The sequence below is a fragment of the Peromyscus leucopus genome, chromosome 4, assembly GCF_004664715.2.
Source record: "Peromyscus leucopus breed LL Stock chromosome 4, UCI_PerLeu_2.1, whole genome shotgun sequence".
NCBI lineage: Eukaryota > Metazoa > Chordata > Mammalia > Rodentia > Cricetidae > Peromyscus > Peromyscus leucopus.
Window position 1 is genome coordinate 101,306,026 of NC_051066.1, and position 19,183 is coordinate 101,325,208.

The window sequence follows — 19,183 nt, forward strand, 5'->3', positions numbered from 1 at the left end:
GAACTTGCTGTTAAAAGCTGTCCTCAGAGCTACAGCACTCTCTCTAGAGTATGTATGGCCTTCATTCCTCTTCGGGTGGCCACTTCCAGCAAGGAGTGAAAGGAGTGCTCCCTGGAGCCATACGGGGATGGATAGGATGTGGGAGTGTTTCACATTCCTTTATTCCATCCCAGGAGCTTTAGGAATCTTCTCTAGGACCCTACACAGAGCAGCAGCCAGGCCAGGACCCTGATGGGGCTGCTTGACTGCAGGGACCATGTTCTTTATACCATAGTGGCCCGCGAGGGCACAGCTATGTTGAAAACCGTGTTTCTTCTCTCCTGTAATTAATTTGACCTTCTTTGTTCAGAGAGAACGGCACTCTTTCTCTTTTTCTCCAAATGCTCTAAATAACTCACTTTTTAAAACATGTATTTATCGTGTGTGCATGCATGCACACACAAGCACACACACGAGAGTGTCACGGTGCATGTGTAGAGGACAGAGGACAACTTGTGGGAGTCTGCTCTCTCCCTCTACTCTGAGGACCCTCTGGACTGAATTCTTGTCACTGGCATTGGCAGCTACTGAGCCAATTCGCCGGCCTCAAACACTTATCTAAGTTGGTGTATATTCATGTACACAGTGAGCGATGAGTCTAATACATACACTATCATCCAAGTGTATTGTGCAGTTCCACCCTCCCCGCCCTCCCCTCCCCTCTCCCCGTCTCCACCACCACCCCTTCCTTTTCCCTGTTCATCCTTCTTCTCTCACGCCATGTATGTGAAGTTAGTACATAGGTGTGTAAAAGTGGAAGGCCTAGGGTTTTTGCTGGTGATACAAACGCTTAGTATCATGTGTGTCTGTGTGTCTAGTATTATTCATGGGCATGTATCCTTCCCCTCCTCTCCAGTCACTAGCCTGACTGCCTATTTGAAGATTCTCTACATTCAAAGAACTCAAGTCTAAATCCAAGGTCCCTTAGGCTGCAGGGATCCTAAAATAGAAAAATCAAATATAATGTTGTCTCTGTTCTTTTCCCTTATTTTAAATAAGGAATGAAGCATGATATAGATACCAGTGGAGGCCGTAAGCACCAGACCTTATGCTAAGCAAAGAGTAAAGAGTGTAGGAGAATCTGGGACGACCATTCTTTCTTGACCCTCCATGGCCTCTATCCTCTCCACCTGCTCTCAGCCCGCACAAAACCGATCTATGTGGAGCATCAGAGCCTCTGATCTCTTCTTCTCCACATGGGTTTGGCTCATGGGACCCAGACTAATAAGCCATGAGGCATGGGTAGATACAGGGCAAGACCTGTCAATCTATCGCTAGATTTATTTTGCTTTTTGCTAATAGGCACAAAGTAGATCGACATTAGAGGAAGGGAAGTAATTCATTACACAAAAAAGATGCTTGTAAATATTAACTCTATCTGCTCCTAGACTGGACGATCAGGAAAGAAACCAAGTGCCTCTCAGCATGCAAGCTGAACTGGCCTGGTCTGGAAGGCTGGAAGAGTTCCTCTCTGAGGCAGATGCCAAATTGGAGAGTCTCCAACAGTCCTTTTAACCTCTCCCTGGGCTTCTGTAAATATTCCTTCTGGTGGAGAACTCTCCTCCCTTTTCATAGACTTTTTATTTTATTTTACTTCTTCTCTGATAACATTTCATAAACATTTAAATTCATATTGCTCAACTGTGTTGGGGCGGCAGGGCACAAATGAAGATCAGCAGTCTTCAGTGCTCAGTGTCCGCAGCCTGAGAACAACATGCTCACACATGTGGCCTTTGCCGTCTGCAAATGCAATAGTTTGGTTGACATGTACCCCTGACCCCTTCCGTCCATCCTGTATACCCTGGGCAACTGACTCCACAAGGAATTTAGTTTTCTATCCTTCTCAATACCTTGATTCATTCTTCTATCTGCAATTTTATTGGTGAGAGTTTCCTCCTTTTTATATAAAAAAAAGCATTCTAATTAATTAAAATATCAATTAAAGCCCCTGAAAACCACTCCATAGGACAGATTAAAACCCACCACCCTGACCTGCAGCACCAGGGTCACATGACGCAGGTTAGTGGTGGTATCGGTTGCCAGTAGGAAACTCCTAAATGTAGGGTAGGCTTTCTTTGATTGCTTTTGGTAGGGCCAAATGGTTTCCACTCCAGCTGAGAGTTGAAATCTGCTATTTGCTTCCAGAAAGGATTGGAGTTAATGGCCCCTGACTTCTAACTCAGCCACCAGGAAGAGTGAACTTCTGACAAGCTATGAATGGGCACCCAGGTGGGTGGTCCAAGAGATCTGCTCTGGATAGCCCCACCCTGAGGGAACCATTCCAGCTCATGACAGCACTCATTGTAGGTAACTTTATTTCTTGAGAGTTCTGAGCCCCGTTTGGGGTTTGGGTTGAACAAGAACCCCAAACTCCTTCTAGCTTCTTACCTGACTTATTATGAACTGGCCATGATCTTCCTGGAACCAAAAACCTTCAAGGAACTAGATACTGTAGAGAGATCCCCAGTGTGGGGTGCTAACAGTGCAGTGTGGAGTTCTAACAGTGCAGTGTGGGGTGCTAACAGTGCAGTATGGGGTTCTAACAGTGCAGTGTGGGGTGCTAACAGTGCAGTGTGGAGTGCTAACAGTGCAGTGTGTGGTGCTAACAGTGCAGTGTGGAGTTCTAACAGTGCAGTGTGGGAGTGCAGGTGTGCTAACAGTGCAGTGTGGAGTTCTAACAGTGCAGTGTGGAGTGCTAACAGTGCAGTGTGGGGTGCTAACAGTGCAGTGTGGGTGCTAACAGTGCAGTGTGTGGTGCTAACAGTGCAGTGTGGAGTGCTAACAGTGCAGTGTGGGTGCTAACAGTGCAGTGTGGGAGTGCTAACAGTGCAGTGTGGAGGTGTCTAACAGTGCAGTGTGGGGTGCTAACAGTGCAGTGTGGGGTGCTAACAGTGCAGTGTGGGGTTCTAACAGTGCAGTGTGGGGTGCTAACAGTGCAGTGTGGGTGCTAACAGTGCAGTGTGGGGTTGCTAACAGTGCAGTGTGGGGTGCTAACAGTGCAGTGTGGGGTTCTAACAGTGCAGTGTGGGGTGCTAACAGTGCAGTGTGGGGTTGCTAACAGTGCAGTGTGGGTTCTAACAGTGCAGTGTGTGGTTCTAACAGTGCAGTGTGGGGTGCTAACAGTGCAGTGTGGGGTGCTAACAGTGCAGTGTGGGGTTCTAACAGTGCAGTGTGGGGTTCTAACAGTGCAGTGTGGGGTGCTAACAGTGCAGTGTGGGGTGCTAACAGTGCAGTGTGGGGTGCTAACAGTGCAGTGTGTGGTTCTAACAGTGCAGTGTGGAGTTCTAACAGTACAGTGTGTGGTTCTAACAGTGCAGTGTGGGGTGCTAACAGTGCAGTGTGGAGTGCTAACAGTGCAGTGAGGGGGTGCTAACAGTGCAGTGTGGGGTGCTAACAGTGCAGTGTGGGGTACTAACAGTGCAGTGTGGGGTGCTAACAGTGCAGTGTGGAGTTCTAACAGTGTAGTGGACTAGGAAGGCTGATGGTATCGAGAAAGGCTAAGGGTATTTCATCCCAGCTATTCCCAAAGCATTCTTCATCATGTGCTTTTTTTCCTAAGAGATTTTTACTTCCCGTTGGTTTCAAGTGGGGTAGAGCAACTTTCAGTGGGCCGTTGTTGGCTCAGTAACCTTACTTCAGCAGGAAGGCACCGGCTCTCTGAGGAGGCAGCAACCACGCCTCTTTAAGGACTGGGAGCTACTTGCCTACACACTGGTTCCACTGGTAGTGCTGGAGGTAGCCCTGGGGGCAGCTACACCTGTAGCCGCCGATGATGTTCTGGCATCCATGCTGACAGCGGTGGTTGCCCTCACACTCGTCCACATCTGTAAAAGAAGCAGAGCCTCCCGTGAGCCCCGTCAGCAGCTGTCTCCCAGGCCCTCTGAAGCCTCATTCATCGGCCTGGGAAGCCAAAAGGCAGTTCTAGAAATGAATCTCCTAAAAAACTATTCTAGCAAAACATCAGGCATATCTACATTAATATTCAGAGATTCCTGGTAAAGTCTACAGATCAAAATGATGTCAATTCACCACAGAGCATTGTGGGGTAGCTCTGGAAATTATGTTTGTTTATTTGTACTGGAATTAGAAACATAAATAAGAAAATAAAATCCTAAGAATTAAAATTTAAACATTTAATTATACATTTGTAGAAGAGTTACTTCCTATATGTATTGTCCATGTTGGAGAAATCTCAGGGCTCTGGCCCCAAATGTCAGAAGTCAAGGTATTTTTGCTGAGTTATTCCTACTATGCTAGATTGTTAACTAAACAAAATCCTGATCTACACGGAAGAAGCATGTAGGTTTTTTCTAAAACTGGGGGCCGTGTGAACAGCCCCAGCTTCAGTTGGCTGCTCTCTTTGTTCAGAGTCTTTTTTTCTTTTCCTTCTTTTTTGCCCTTTGGTTTACTTATTTGTTTTTTATTTTTGGCTGACCTCCAACTTGTAGCAATCCTCCTGCCTCTGCCTCCCAAGTGCTAGGGAGATATTAGTTCTTGCAATTCACAGAAGTTGACAGCCACAAAGGCCACCTCTGCAAAGAGCGTCTCGTCCCTACCTTCACAGCTGGCGCCACTCTGATCGAGTGAGAACCCCCGCTGGCATTCACAGGTGAAGCTTCCCGGAGTGTTCTGGCAAACGCCCTTGGAGCCACACAGGTTGATGTCAGACGTGCACTCATTGTTATCTGGGAGAAGCACGGGAGACAGGAGAGGACACATTCCAAAGCCGCTTTGCAATGTTTGCAAGGAATGGAGGAGGTTGACCCAGAGGAGTCCAAAATCGGGTCAGTAACTTCACACTGTGTGTGCACAGTCCAACATGTGCACCCCCCTACCCCCCACCCCCCTTACTCTCCACCCCACCCCACCCACCCCGCCCCAAGAGGGACATGGTGTACTGTTACCGGACAGCAGAGGGAGTAGAAAAGTCTCTTAGACCAAAAAGACCAACAGCTGTGCTCCAGACAGGGTTTTCCTTCCTACTTACCAATGCAGGCAGTGTGGTGCTGGGTAAACCCAGGAGGGCATTTGCACGTGAAGCCACCGATGGTGTTAACACACAGGAACTGACAGTTATGCTGCTTGGTTGCACACTCGTCGAGATCTGCAAGAAAATGCAAGATGGAGTTCACATGTGCCCAACGCGCTGGGACGGGAAGCATCTCTTCTAGGCCTCAAAGGACACCAGGGCAACGTGGGGCCATAGCCAAGGGCTGGCAAGAAGGCAGGGGATGGACTTGGACAGAGAGGGGAAAGAAGCTCTGTGGGAGCCAAGGATGAGCAGTTCCCTTTAGTTAAAGAAACGTAGGAATTTCTCCACAAATTTATTTGAAAGACATTCTAAATGTTTAAATGGGTGATAAAATGAAGTAAAAATTCATTCTGAACATTTTCCACAACAGCAGAAAGATCTAAGGAGAGAAGTCAAAAGTGATGTTGAGGCTGGAAATTTATTTGGTCCTTTAATTATTGCTTCTCAACCTGTGGGTCACGACCCTCAAGGGGGCGTGTCAAATGGCCTTTTCACAGGGATTGCCTAAGAGTACAACATGGGGAACTGTACTAAGGGTCCCCACGTTAGGAAGGTTGAGAACCACTGCCTTAATTCCTTTCTGTTGCATTTAGAACAAACTCATATGAGGTCATGAGTATGACTTCTTTGGTTAGCAGTTTTTCTTTGAATGAAATAAAATTTAACATCTAGGAAAGACTTTAAAAAAAAGTCTGATTTTGATGAGCTGAAAACAAACAAAAATCCTTACCTCTACTACTGACCCAATGCTATTTTTCATCTCAATGTAATCTCCCACTTTAACAGGGTGTTAAATGCCTGGAAATCCCCGTGTTGTGGTGACCCCCAACTATAAAATTATTTTTGTTGTTACTTCATAACTGTAACTTTGCTACTGTTGTGAATTGTAATGTAATATGTGTGTTTTCTAGTAGTCTTAGGCAATCCCCGTGAAAGGTCATTTGACACCCTGCCCCCCTTGAGGGTCAAGAGATATCACAAATTCAACCCCTCCACAGAGGACAAGTGGTGTTAGATTTGCTGGTGGCTGCCTTTGCTCCACAGTGGCCTTCCTGGCTGGAAGGACACCTGTCCTAACCTGAGAGGACCTCCCTGTGTCCATCCCAGCATGGAGGCCTCTCAGATGGAGCCTTTCTTGAACTGTGAGAAGGCTGACTTGTACAGTTGAGAGGCTGACTGATGTCTGTGTGCAGACCAGCTGCTGATGAGGAGACAGAGCCGCGGTCCCTCATAGCTGTCTATTCCACTAATGGGAACCATTCAGTACAGCAACACTAGCTGCTCTCATCCTCAAGAACGTCTTCTCTCTATCTTCACCCCTCTTTCCTTTTTATTATAATCAATAACACACACTTTAGTTGTGTGTACAAATTAGTTGGGGTTTCACTGTGTTATTTCCATACTTGCATGAACCTCGCTCAGAAACTCTTGCAAACTTAAAATCTATCTCAGTGGTTCTCAACCTTAATGCTGTGACCCTTTAATACAGTTCTTCATGTTGTGGTGACCCCCAACCATAAAATTATTCTCATTGCCACTTCATAACTGTAATTTTGCTACTGTTATGAATTGTAATGTAAATATCTGATATGCGACCCACAAAGGGGCCAAGACCCATAGTTTAACACTAGTTTAATCAATCAGACACACCTCTGAGATCATGGCATGAAGATCTAGACTACACCGTTGTTGAACAGACAGTGAATAAATGAAGCCAATGGGAAAGGAGAGGAAATCAATAGGGAATCAGCCTCACCAGAACCTTGGAGAGTTGGTACCAAGGAGCCCCTCATGGACAGCATCCATGATGCTCATGGTATCGAGCAACGGTAGCTTCTGCTACCATCCTTCAGCAGCCTCCCTGGCCTCAGCTTAACCCCCATCCCCAGGGACCCACTTTCTACATGGGCACTGAGCCCAGGGAAGCAAGTCTTCCAGCTTGTCTCCCGATACATCACAGGCATGTTCACCTGTGGCAGGCGAGTAGACAAAGCCCAAGTCCCTCACCTTTGCAGCTCCGTCCGTCCTCTTGCAGAATGTAGCCTTTTGGGCAGGAACACTGGTAACTCCCCTCTGTGTTTTTACAGATAAAATTGCAGGGTTTGGGAGCCTGGTTGCACTCATTCAGATCTGTGATCAAAGAAAGACAGAGTAAAAGCCCATTTAGAAGATTTTTAGAATGCTCAGCATCTAGACCTATAAACTCTGTGAAGCATCTGATCATTGCCTCATAATTTTCTATTAAGTATAGGTGCAGTTTAGATTTTTCAGTGTTGGGTTTTCTTTCCTGTAACCGAAGTTTCAATCAGGATTAAACCACTAAAAACAAAGCACCTACCTACACAGGCGGTCCCTGTGATATCCGGCGTGTAGCCAGTTTTACAGATGCAATGATAGGACCCTCTGTCGTTGACACACTCCCCGTTCCGGCAAACATCGTGAATAACCTTGCACTCATCAATATCTAGGGCAGATATAAATCACAATAATAAATGCATTAAAATATATAACGGGCAACATTGATAAACAGGGGTCACTTGAATGTAAAGTTTCATAGATCATGTTACTATATCATGGACCAAAGTATTAAACCAAAAGGAGACAGAGCAAATGTCATAGGCGATGGTAACTCATTGAACAGCTAATGAAGACTTTGTGAGCTGATGATGAGAAGCTACTCAAACAAAGGGAAAGGTTGACAATAATTGGCCATCAAAATCTGTGTTATTTTTCTCTTGGATTCCTAAAACAACACCCCACCGAGACATGTTTGGCCCTCTGCTCCATCTTGTATTCACTCTTGCCTCCTGCGGGCATCACATGAGCAAGTCACAGCAGAGGGTCCTTTGGACAGGAAAGTCCAGTGTTCCTTTCTAATGTTGCCTGTTCAAAATAAGGAATGCTCTCTAATACCCTCTTTGTCCTGTTTGAAGTTAATCCTGAAAAAATATCAAATTACTCAACATGGGGTGGGTGGGGCAAATGGGGTCAAGTTCCCTCTTTGACTGGAAATTACAGGACTCTGGGGTAGATGACAGAGTCGGGTTTTTGCAGTTGGCTACAAAGAGACATCCTTATTCCTGTCTGCATCACAGACAGAAAGGTTCGGTCAGTGTGCACTGATGGCATTAAAGCCACTCACCCCCACCTCTCCACCCAGCTAGCACAGGGCACCAACACAAGCAACTTGCCTGAGTTATTATCAGCCCTTCACTGCCTAATAATCATCTAGTATCGCAGATGAGTGTGCCTGACCCTGTTCACCCTGAGGTCCAAGTAAGCACTTTGTCACTGGTCTCAGGAAATGTGTCTTCCACCATCTTGTTTCAGCATCCTCCAAGAAACAGGAATTGCTTCCTCTAACTCCATCTTCTCTGGCCCTTTCTTCCTTTACCTACCCAGTTCCTTCATCCTGCCATCAGCCACATCTTCCCAAAGACAATTGTTTCCTAACTCTCCTTTATTTTCTTGCTTCTAACCCCCCGTCCCCAAGGAGCACAATGGAGCACCAATGGGACCCTTTTCTCGGTCCTTCTATGAACTAAAATCTGACTGTGATCACTTTATAAAAGTGGGACTCACACGAGGCTGGCAGGTCTTCAGAGCTGCCTCAGACACCTCCCTGGCCTCCATTCACATCTAGATCGCTAGCTGAAAGCAGCTTGTGCATTTCACACACAAGTGTGCTGATCCTAGCACACCAGCTGATTCCTAGCACACCAGCAGTCTTTTGCTTCTTTGACACAATACATCTCGGCTAATTTTGAGTGACAATGAATGCTGGCGGAGTAGAACGACCATTTGTTTCATGTTATTTTTAAAATTTGAAAATGATGTTTTATATCATCTATAAACTATCTTATAGCAGTTTTCTGCTGGACCCTTGCAATGCGGAGGCAAGGATCCAAACATACCAAACTTAGTCAACTAGGCCAAGGCCACTTGGCAAAAGGGCCTGAGTGTTTACAGCTCTAGAAGGATTTCTGTCGCTCTCAGTCACCCAGACAAGACAAACCTACACTGTCAACTCCACATTTCCATCGTTTCCCATAGTGAAACACACAGATTCCTTGCAACTAATTCTGCACCGTGAAAGAAGAGCCTGCATCTTTTGTCAACAACAGAAAAAAAGGAAGTACCTGCTCCATTGGTCATGAAGCCTCGGCCATGAGGACACAGTTTCTTGTAAGCCACAGTGCCCTCGAAAGGGCAGATCTCACACTGGGGTCCCCAGCCTCTCCCTCCATCACAGCAGCACTCGGACTTGGTGACAGGGTTCCTGTTGCTTGAGCCAATCTGGCACATGTTCTGTAGAACCTCTGTGAAGCAGTACCCTTCCCGGTTGTCTGGAAGAGACATTCCATGGCAAGGAGGAATTGAGAGACTTTCCTGAGTGCGTGGGGGGGGGGGTTAGGAATTTGGTTGGGTATAAAAAGGGTGTAACACTTTACCCTGGGCGAAGAGGAGCAAGAAGGAAAAGCTGGAAACAGCAGGGAGAGAGAAAGGAGGCGTCTGAGGGAAACAAGACAAGAAATCCGTGAGTTGGCAGAAAGGCATCGGCAGAGACAAGCTTATAACTCTTTGTGCCCCCAGACCTATGGAAGAACAGTCGCAACAAGCCATGCTACAGCAAAGGGGGCAGGAAATCATACGGAGGTGGGCCTGATCACGAGGCTTTAAAAGGCAGCAAGAAGGACACCCCAAGCTAGCAATTCTGTGTGCAACTGGCAAAGGAAGAATTTTGCTGTGGGAAGGTCCTGAGCCCAACAGACACTCAGTCACTAAGTCATCTCCCAGGGAGGAATGTTTTCTCTTATTTCAAAGCAGAAATACTGTTTTCGAGTGTCCCAGCGTGGAGGTTGAGGGAAGGCAACAGCAGGGGCAGGCGGGTACTCACCCAGGCACTCATCCTGCGTGGGGCTGGCTGTGAAGCCATCGTTACACTCACAGGTGTAGCTCCCCAGGGTGTTGAGGCATCGCCCGTTCTCACAGATCCCGGGCTTGGTCTGACACTCATTCTCGTCTGTGGAGACAGAGAACAGGAACCATCAGACATTTTATAGAAAGACTGTGTTTTCCTTGGTGCCTGCCTGCCTCCCTTCCTCCCTCTTTCTCTTCTCTCACTCTACTTTGCAAACAGGTAACCTATTCACCTGGCTAAAAACTGGAAATCCAGGGAAGGCCAGGAAGAAGGTCCATCAAGTTCTCCTTTTCCTCTGTATTCCTCAGCCACCAAATAACGAGCACCCCCCAACCCCACCCCTGCCCCAGACTGCCAATTTCTGACGTGCCCTTCCAGAGATAGATTCTGCACATAAAAGTACACACACACACACACACACACACACACACACACACACACAGTTCTTGTAAGGCATCCATGAGCATACTGTTGATACATCTGAAGTCAAACAGCAGCATTTTAGGCACACTTACATTTTAACTTAACTCTTGCCCTATCTGTACATAGAGAAGATTCCTGAAAGGTGAGTAGACACAGTGGAGGGGCCACTGAAGCTGGATTGTCATTTTAAAAAGATCTATGACTTCATCAGAATAATGTCAGGAAGTTGTGCTGACCCAGGAGCCTTTGTCTGGATTGATCTTCAGCTTCCACAGGGATTGTTTGTAACACTTAAGTAATATTATTGAGAAATGATGAGCCATAATTTAATAACCCCGATTAAAAACAAAACACTAAAATAGCTGGAGTATCTTTGGATGATCTGGTGATTGTTCAGAGCTGAAGATCATGAACTAACTCCCCCAGTGTGTCTTCCATTTGAGAACAGCTTACGGTCCCGGGCACAGGGATCTCGCTGACAGAGGCCGAGAATGGGGAAATGACACCAGAGCTGTGTGATAACTGCTTACAAACCCCAACGCTCAGCCAATCCTGACGGCACAGGCTTGGGAGGCTGCGGTGTGAGGACAGAAAATCAAAGGCTCTAGGGGGACCCCAAGGCCAGGTAAACTCTATCGTGGAATAAAAACCAAAATGGCCTGGGCATGTAGTTTAGTCTGCAGCATTTTCCTAGCACATGGAAAGCTGTAGGTTCAACCCCCAGAATGGAAACAAACAAATGTCCCACTGCCCATGCTGACCTCAGACCAAAGGAATCTGAATGTGTGAGAGGAGGCCCACCTCCTCTGGAAGCTCAAACTGCAGCTGGGCCTGCCACCTATGGACCTGAAGGGTTCAGTATGTGACCACTGGGCCCCAATTGGTTCCTCTGAGCTTTCAGAGTCTGCTCTTAAAATTACCATTCAGTTACGTATCTTAGAGAATACCAGGACAATGGGAAACAATCTTTCTGTCACTGACAACATAAAATATATCTTTTGATGTCATTTACTTCTAAAAGTACACGTGAGAACGTCCTATTTTCTCCTATATTTGCTGTCTCAAGCAAATGCTAAGAAACCTTTTTAGAAGAGGTTGGATGGTAAATATGTTAGGCTCTATAAGCCCTATGGTCTCTTCTGCAACTACCTGATTGCCTCTGTGGCATAGAAACAACCACTATGACACGCTCATGGTTTGCTAAAAGTGTGTTTTAATAAAACTTTATTCACAAAAGAAGTGGCAGTTTGCCATTCCCCAGTCTAAGGTTGTGAGTCTCAATAGAGGATACACATTAGTATCACCCAGGGAGCTTTTAAATACCCATGCTTGGACCCACCTCAAGGTAAGAGCAGATTTCTTCAAGTTAGAGCCCCTGGCTTAGAGACAGTCCTGGTTCAGAGGGCTCTAGCACAGGATGTCAGTAAGGCAATTTGAGTCAACAGTGGTGAGGGCAATCAGTGGAAAGAGCTATCTCCTGATGGTCACATGCACGAAAGGGCAAGGGTCAAAAATGGGTGACCCAACCCTGGCATCAATACAGGCCAAGAGAATAGGGGAAGGCCAACCTAGAGGAGAGGACAGCAAGGCCTCTCCAGCATGAGCTATGAGATGAGGCAAAGACTCAGAGTTCAGGTCATTTCTGGCCTCTCTTACTTCAAGTTCATAATGAGTCATTTGTACAGAGATAATCTTACCGACGCAGCCCTCTCCATCAGGCCTTCGCTGGTACCCAGGGCCACAGATGCACATGTAGGTGCCTATGAGGTTCTTGCACTCCATTTGCTTTTCAGTACAGTCATGTTTTCCCTCTGCACACTCATCCTCATCTGGAAAGAATGCATAATCACAACTTACAAACAAGCGGCATTGGATGATTGCCCTTTAAATCCAAGATGATTATCTCTGTTATTTTAACACTGAGCTTTATTTCCTTTGGCATCTGTTGGGCATTGATATATTAAAAATGGGAGGGAATATTCTAACCACCTTTGAACTTGGTGAAGAAAATGCTTCCTGACAGCTGATGGCCTCATCAGAAGCATGATGCTCTATGCAGGCCCTTTCTGGATTCCCTTGCTTTATGTTTCATACTTGCTTGTTGAAGCATTTAAATTCTTATGACTAAATAGAGTAAAAGGGCCCTACGTTATTTATTATAATACAATGTTATTTCATAACAATGATAAAAGTATTAAAACTGCAGTGTGATAACATAGTGATGTTATGTGTTATAAATATCATGGGTTATAATAACAAAACAAACCTGTTACATAATAATTATTATGATGCAATATATTATATGGTATTATTTTAATATGGTAGTGTTAACTAACCTAATTAGTATAATACAATATCAGAAGAGTCATTGTGTAAGTGAAGCTTTAGTTTTAATTTGAGGAAAAGACAAGTGTTCCTGAGCATCTTATTCTCCATCTGAGTTCTAAGAGAGCATCTAAGCTTTCCCACCTTCATTCCTGTCTCTTTGGATTGGTTGTACTCTCTCTCTCTCTCTCTGACTTTAATAACATTGCACTCCCCTCTTCCTTCTTGCTTCCACATTCGAAGCTCAGGTACTTGGACTTGATTCTGCATGGTGAGGCGCTCTCAGGTAGGGGAGCTTCCACTTCATACAAAACTGGACTTTAGCCATTTTGAGAGACAAGATGTCTACTCATTAAAAGAGCAAGTCTGGATTCTTCAAGAACAACCAGTTTCCATGATTCAGCCTGGTTCCACACTCTGGAGATTGCCAGTGTTCAGTAAGACTTTTTAACGAAAATGCTTATGTTAAGGAACATAGGCTTGTCCCCAGTTTTTGAGATGAAGTATCTCTTTCTTCCCTTCGGTTCTCAGATACCTGTTATGTTATATCCTCTGAGCATTTTGTTCTTTTGTTTTTTAAGATTTCTTTTTATTAATGTGTATGTATGTATCTACATCCAGGTACCCTTAAATCCCAGAAGAGGATGTCAGCTCTCCTGGAGCTGGAGTTACAGGCAGTTGAGAGCTGCCTGATGAGAGTGTTAGGAACTGTCGGTCCTCTGCGAGAGCAGCAAGCACACTCAATTGCTGAGTCATCTCTCCAGCCCCTCTCAGAATATTTGGTATATACAACTCTCATCATATTTATGATGCTAGGATTATTTATTTATATTTTCATCTTTTGTATCTACTTCTACATATTGAGCTCTGAGGATACTGGAAACTATCTTTGTACAGAGAATATGTACAACTTCATAGGATGACTGACATATCATAGACATGTAATACATAGCAAACTCATGCAAGGTCTGCAGTGCAGCCCTCACTGGGCCTATTGTGCCTCTTGTTACAATCTAGGGGCAAAGGAAGAAATGGCAGCCCTTACATTTGCTATGGATTAGGAGACTACACTCATTTCCCAGCCCTGGTCTACCAAGGGACGCTTTGGGACATCTGCCCTCGTGCACAGAGACAGAATGTTCTGGCTTGAATGAGCTCTAACAGGACCCTCACCTTTGCACATCCTCCTGTCTTCTCGCAGAACGTATCCAACAGGGCATTTGCATTCATAGGACCCATAGGTATTTACACACCGGAAGGCACAGAGTAGAGGGTTCTGGGCACATTCATTTATATCTGCAGTAAAAGAAAGTAAAAATAGTTGATCAATGACACCAAAAATGACAGAAAGAGAGAAATGTACTTTTCTTAGAAGTTGGAAGTCTTCCTTTCCAGAAAGTTATAAAAATGTGTTGATTATTTTATTTCTGGCATAAATATGGTGGCTATATGTCTGCATCTCTCAGTTTCGTTCCCAAGCTTATTGTCCTGATGCAATTATGAATTTGCATGGATGAGAAACAAAAGGTCCACCTTGCATACTTGGAAGGCTCAGGTTGACCAGTTGCTTCTTCCTTTGTACATGGACTATGGAGCACCTTTGCTTCCTTCAACTAAAGCAATTATGGTCAGAAGAGAAGCTGAGTCCTCTAATACTCTTAGCCACTTCTCCTTCCCCAAACAAAGGTTTCTATGGGACAGCAGGGATTCTTCTGCCCAAACAGAGTGTTCTGGTGATTATATACTTAAAGAAATGCAGTTTACACAGATGCCCAGGTTCTAGCCCTGATTAAAGAATGGCTTTACCTTTACTGGGCAAAATTACTCTTCTAGAATTCATGGTATAGAAATATCAGGATGCATTTTCCAAAAGTAAGAGGGTGAAAACAAACCACCCCAGTAATCATGTTTCTTCCCAAGAACAATGATGTGGATGCAGAAGAGGACTGAATATCCAGGTCACGGTTTATTCATAACTTCTAAAGGCTCACACCTCTCTGGGGAAGGGCTCCCTTCAGCACCAATGTTCCCCTCCATTCTTCTCTGACCCCAGTGACCCTCATCTTGAAGAGCACATGGGTCTTCTGGGCAGCTGCTGGGCCCTACTTTTAGAGTTTGTGATTCACTGATCTAGAATGAGGCCAGAAAGTTTGCATTCCTCACAATTTCCCGGGGGAGGGGAGCGTGCTAAGGCAAATTGTCTAGGGACCAACCACTCTTTGGCATTCCCTAGCCTTTCCTTCTTTTCCATACTCCCTTCTAGGCAGTCATACTGACAAATAATTTTCAGATGCTTCAGTGGGTTAGGCAACCTCTCTCTGGGATTGCCTCCAGACGACCACAGGACATCAGTGGTTATCTAGCTCTGTGTGCAGATGTTTCTAAAAAGAGAAAAGGACAACACAAAAGAAGAGGAAAAAACCCTTGGAAACAACAGCAACAAAGAGAGGAGATAAAAAATAAGACAGAAGGTGGTGAAATGTAAGCAACAGAGACACACTGGGAAGCACCCTATATAGACAGTATTTTTGTCAATAGCCAACTATTTTTTTTTATACTTCCTGCAAAGATGAGGCCACACAGAGAAGAAATGATGCTAGGCTCAGATGTTCTTGATTCTTAATTAATTATGAAAGCTATTTGATTAAGAACTATAGTCAAGCAACAGTTCCCATGATCAGCATAGGCAACAAAGTCTTCTGTACTGGAGGTACTTGCCTTCACATGTCATCATTGGACCGGGCTCAAATCCCTCCTCACAGGTACACTCAAAACCTCCGATCACATTCTTGCAGGTCCCATTTCCACAAGGATTGCCCACGGAACATTCATCAGTATCTGCAAGTGATCCAAGTGGAGATAAAATGAGTGGAGACAAAATGGACTCAGGTATCACTTTTCATTCTGTCCTCATTCCTGGATCTGCATCATCTTGCTTAGTTCTCCCGTTCTTGCCAGGAGGGAGTGTGCATGCCTTCTGATCACAGATTCATACCTGGAGTTGCCCTTGCTCAATGGCAGAGACAATAAGAGAGCTGAATGTCTAGCCCTTATATTTCCCAATGTGGTTTTCTGCAGCCTGGCCTTATGAAGAAGTGCATCTTTCACTGGGAGTAGATGCTCTGATGACTAGAATAAAGTTCCTACATGCAGCCAGGGGTTTCTGCTGTTTTGAAGACAAAAATCTCCAACTGTCCCCATATTACATCACTGCACAAGAAGGCTTACATACGATGGAGTCTCGCCAGATATAAAATAGAAGACTAAACTTACGCAAAATAAGAGACCTAAGGTTAAATAGAATTAATATACTGGATAAAAACCAACATTCAAGTAGATTTTGTTGAATCTGTTAAAACCAGATGTTTTACATTAGACAGAAAAAAAGGCTAGGGAAAAAAAAAGAAAATATGTTTAGGCCATGACCTTTCTAAACAACTGTGGAGAGAGAACACATTTTACAAAAAAAAAAAAAAAAAATCTCTAAAAAATACAGATGTCTTCTATCCCATCCACCTGGAACATCCACTGTTCTTATTCCTGACTCGGGCCTTAGGGAGAACATTTTCCCTTGGGAAAGGAAGAGCCATATTTTTAGAAACGGCACTGCTATTTTAGATATCTGAAGACCAGGAAAATAGTGAGCTCTTGGTAAGGGTTACTTCTAGGCAAGGAGGCTCTTTTTGCACATACACAGCAGCAAACTGAAGATTCCAAAAAGGTAACACTGATAAAATTTGTTTCTGTTTTGCTACTAAACCACACTTTAGGGCCAAGAATACTGTGTCTCCTTTGATTTCATAAAGAACGACAGTGTCATTGCAGTTTAGAGCTGCCAGTATAATGTGAAACAAATGACTTCATTTGCACAATGACACAGTCAAGGGTGGGAGAGGGTGGCTACGACACTCAGGTTCCCGCCCTCAGCCTGCACGGCAGTCTTCAGACCTCCACTCCTTATGTGAAGACAGTATGTTTTAATTTGCACAGACAGACATTCAGTGTTGACATCACACTTAATCCATATTACGGCAACATCGCTTTAGAGTCCTTGTCTATAACACTTGAATCTAGCTTACAGTCAATGTAGTTAAGAGTCAATGGTCCATATAGGAGCCATACTTGGACATCTTAATGAAAAGTCTGAAACAAGAAACTGAATGGGGTGGGTGGTCTTTCATATTGCCAAATATGCAAGATGCATTTAAAATTTGTATTTCTACATATCAGAAGTATAAATTATGGCCACTGACAGTGCATTTTTTATTGTCCTAAGACTTCTGTTTACCATTGTCCTTTTCAGTATCTCTTAGGACACGTCTATTATCTGCTGTCCAAGTTAGACTACAAGGGCCATGCAAGGAAGGACTGTCCTTGCTTGGTTCACTGCGGTAGCTCCCTACCTAGCACAGGGTAGGGTTCAGCTAACCATCTAATTGAAGAATTCCTTAACGGAGGAACAAAACTAGACTTCCACCTTGGTAGAGTAAAAGCCAAGTAGCTCAATTCTTACATAGTAGAATTCCAAAGGAGGAGGATGAGCCACTACTTACCCACACATTCATTCCCTTCTAGAATGTAACCGAAGGGACACTCGCAGCGATAGGAACCATCTGTGTTGATACACTGTCCATGTTTACAGACATCAGGCTCTTTGCATTCATCCATATCTTAAGGGGAGGAAGAAAAAAAAAAAACAGTGAAAAACGAGGTATTTTTCTTAAACTATTGTCAGTTCGGTTTGTTCACTCGGTGAATATCTAATATCACAATACAGCTATCATCCAAGAGATGTTAACAACAACTAGAAGAGATTACTCCTCCCAGGTAGATGTGGAGAAATAAGACCTGGAGGCAGGACAAAGAAGAGGCAGGGAGGACCTAGCGTGGAGCACTCACCAACCGCTGAGTCATCAGGGCCCACGATGATCCCACTTCCGAAGGGGCAGATCTGGCGGAAAGCCTCTGTGGTGGAGACATGCACTCATTAGTGGGCAGAGCAGGGCCAATAACAGGCTTCCTACCCCCCATCCATTGTGTAGTTTGGCCACATGCTGCACACACTGAGAGATTGAATAGGACACCCAGAAACAAGGAGATATTACCAAGACTCCAAATGATGCGCCTATTCTTCATCTGACTGATTTGCAACATAATTAAAAAAAGAAAATAATTACCAGGCTCCTTTGATAAAAATATGTCTAACAGACATTCTGATTACACTTGGAATTTGATGATCCTATTGCCTTAAAGGCTTACACTGTTATTCATTTCATGGTCCTATGTACATGGGATCACGCAATGAGAAACAAGGGTGTTTGACTCACCATCTGGCTCAGTGGGGCACAACTCACAAGGGTCTCCCCAGCCTTCTCCCTTCAAAGCACAGCAGCACTCCTGCTTGGAATGGTTTCTGGATTTGGGTGATGAACACTTTCCACCTTCAAACTTCGCATAACAGTAGCTCATTCGCAGATCTGCAACGCACATCCACAGCACACTTCAGTTGCTTTCCTACTGAACCTCCATTGTATGACAGCGGGTCAATGCACGCTCTCATTAACCATAGCTGCATTCCATAAGTGACTGGAATTACGAAAGAGCCAAGACTGTTAATGTCACAGGGAACCAACAGTAAGATAGGATGGGCAAATTTATGTTGTTTTATCCTTATTCCTCGGTTTACCCACTACTTCAAAGTAAGCTGATATGAATACTACAACCACGTCAGTCTTAACAGTAATGACGACTTCAGGACGGGAACATCCCCAGATAGAATGACTCATGAAGAAGTCCCTGCACGATGGCTTTTCTGGTATGGATTTTATACAACTTTCAGCAAGCAGACTACGTCAGGAGACTAGCCCCCTAGTCCTAAGACATATCGTCATTCCGTATCCTATACACCCCAGAGCCAAAGAAAACCCCACATCATAGCACAGAACAAACGAAGAAGTGCTAAGTGTGTGGACTGGCCAACTGTGCCACCAGCGAGCATTCGCTGAAGTAGCTACCCATGGGATTGTGAAAACGAAACTCAAGTGGGACTTTTCTGCAGACTTGACACTCATGCGCACAGCTCCATCAAAATTAAATTTCCAGTCGGAACGTGTTCAATGCCCTAGAAAGAAGAAAAAGGAAGGCAGGAGGCAGGGTTATGGGTGGGTGCAGGCAGAGTCACCTTCCTTTCAAAGAATATGTGCATTGCTTTATATTCATTACTGCTCTGGCAACACCAGGGAAGAGGAGGGCTCTTTCTTATGAAATGCTCCAATGTCGCGTGACATCACTCTGGAAGCCGACTTTTCCAGTGCTTACAGAACAGACTGAGTAGCTCTGAGCAGTGAGCTCATCTAGGGGTCTGGAATGTGTCTTCTTCTTCTTCTTCAAACTTGACTTCCAGAGCCTTGCACAGCTCCTCCTTCAGTACACGGTGGCTAAAA

At 44.8% G+C, this 19,183-nt stretch overlaps 1 protein-coding gene across 2 annotated transcripts in view; it reads right to left on the bottom strand.

The window, feature by feature from the left end:
- Positions 1-19,183, bottom strand: part of Fbn1 (fibrillin 1) — a 209,795-nt gene that overhangs the window by 6,891 nt on the left and 183,721 nt on the right. The window contains exons 51-63 of one of the 2 annotated variants that reach the window (XM_028858264.2): positions 18,068-18,217; positions 17,640-17,705; positions 17,294-17,410; positions 15,459-15,578; positions 13,914-14,036; positions 12,113-12,244; positions 9,969-10,094; positions 9,211-9,417; positions 7,410-7,535; positions 7,079-7,201; positions 5,027-5,143; positions 4,596-4,724; positions 3,744-3,863 (exon numbers count right to left, since the gene is read on the bottom strand). In XM_028858264.2, coding sequence (XP_028714097.1) covers positions 3,744-3,863; positions 4,596-4,724; positions 5,027-5,143; positions 7,079-7,201; positions 7,410-7,535; positions 9,211-9,417; positions 9,969-10,094; positions 12,113-12,244; positions 13,914-14,036; positions 15,459-15,578; positions 17,294-17,410; positions 17,640-17,705; positions 18,068-18,217 — 1,656 coding nt within the window. Of the gene's footprint in view, positions 1-3,743; positions 3,864-4,595; positions 4,725-5,026; positions 5,144-7,078; positions 7,202-7,409; positions 7,536-9,210; positions 9,418-9,522; positions 9,584-9,968; positions 10,095-12,112; positions 12,245-13,913; positions 14,037-15,458; positions 15,579-17,293; positions 17,411-17,639; positions 17,706-18,067; positions 18,218-19,183 lie in introns of those variants that run through there. The other variant, XM_028858265.2, reaches the window with a different exon arrangement.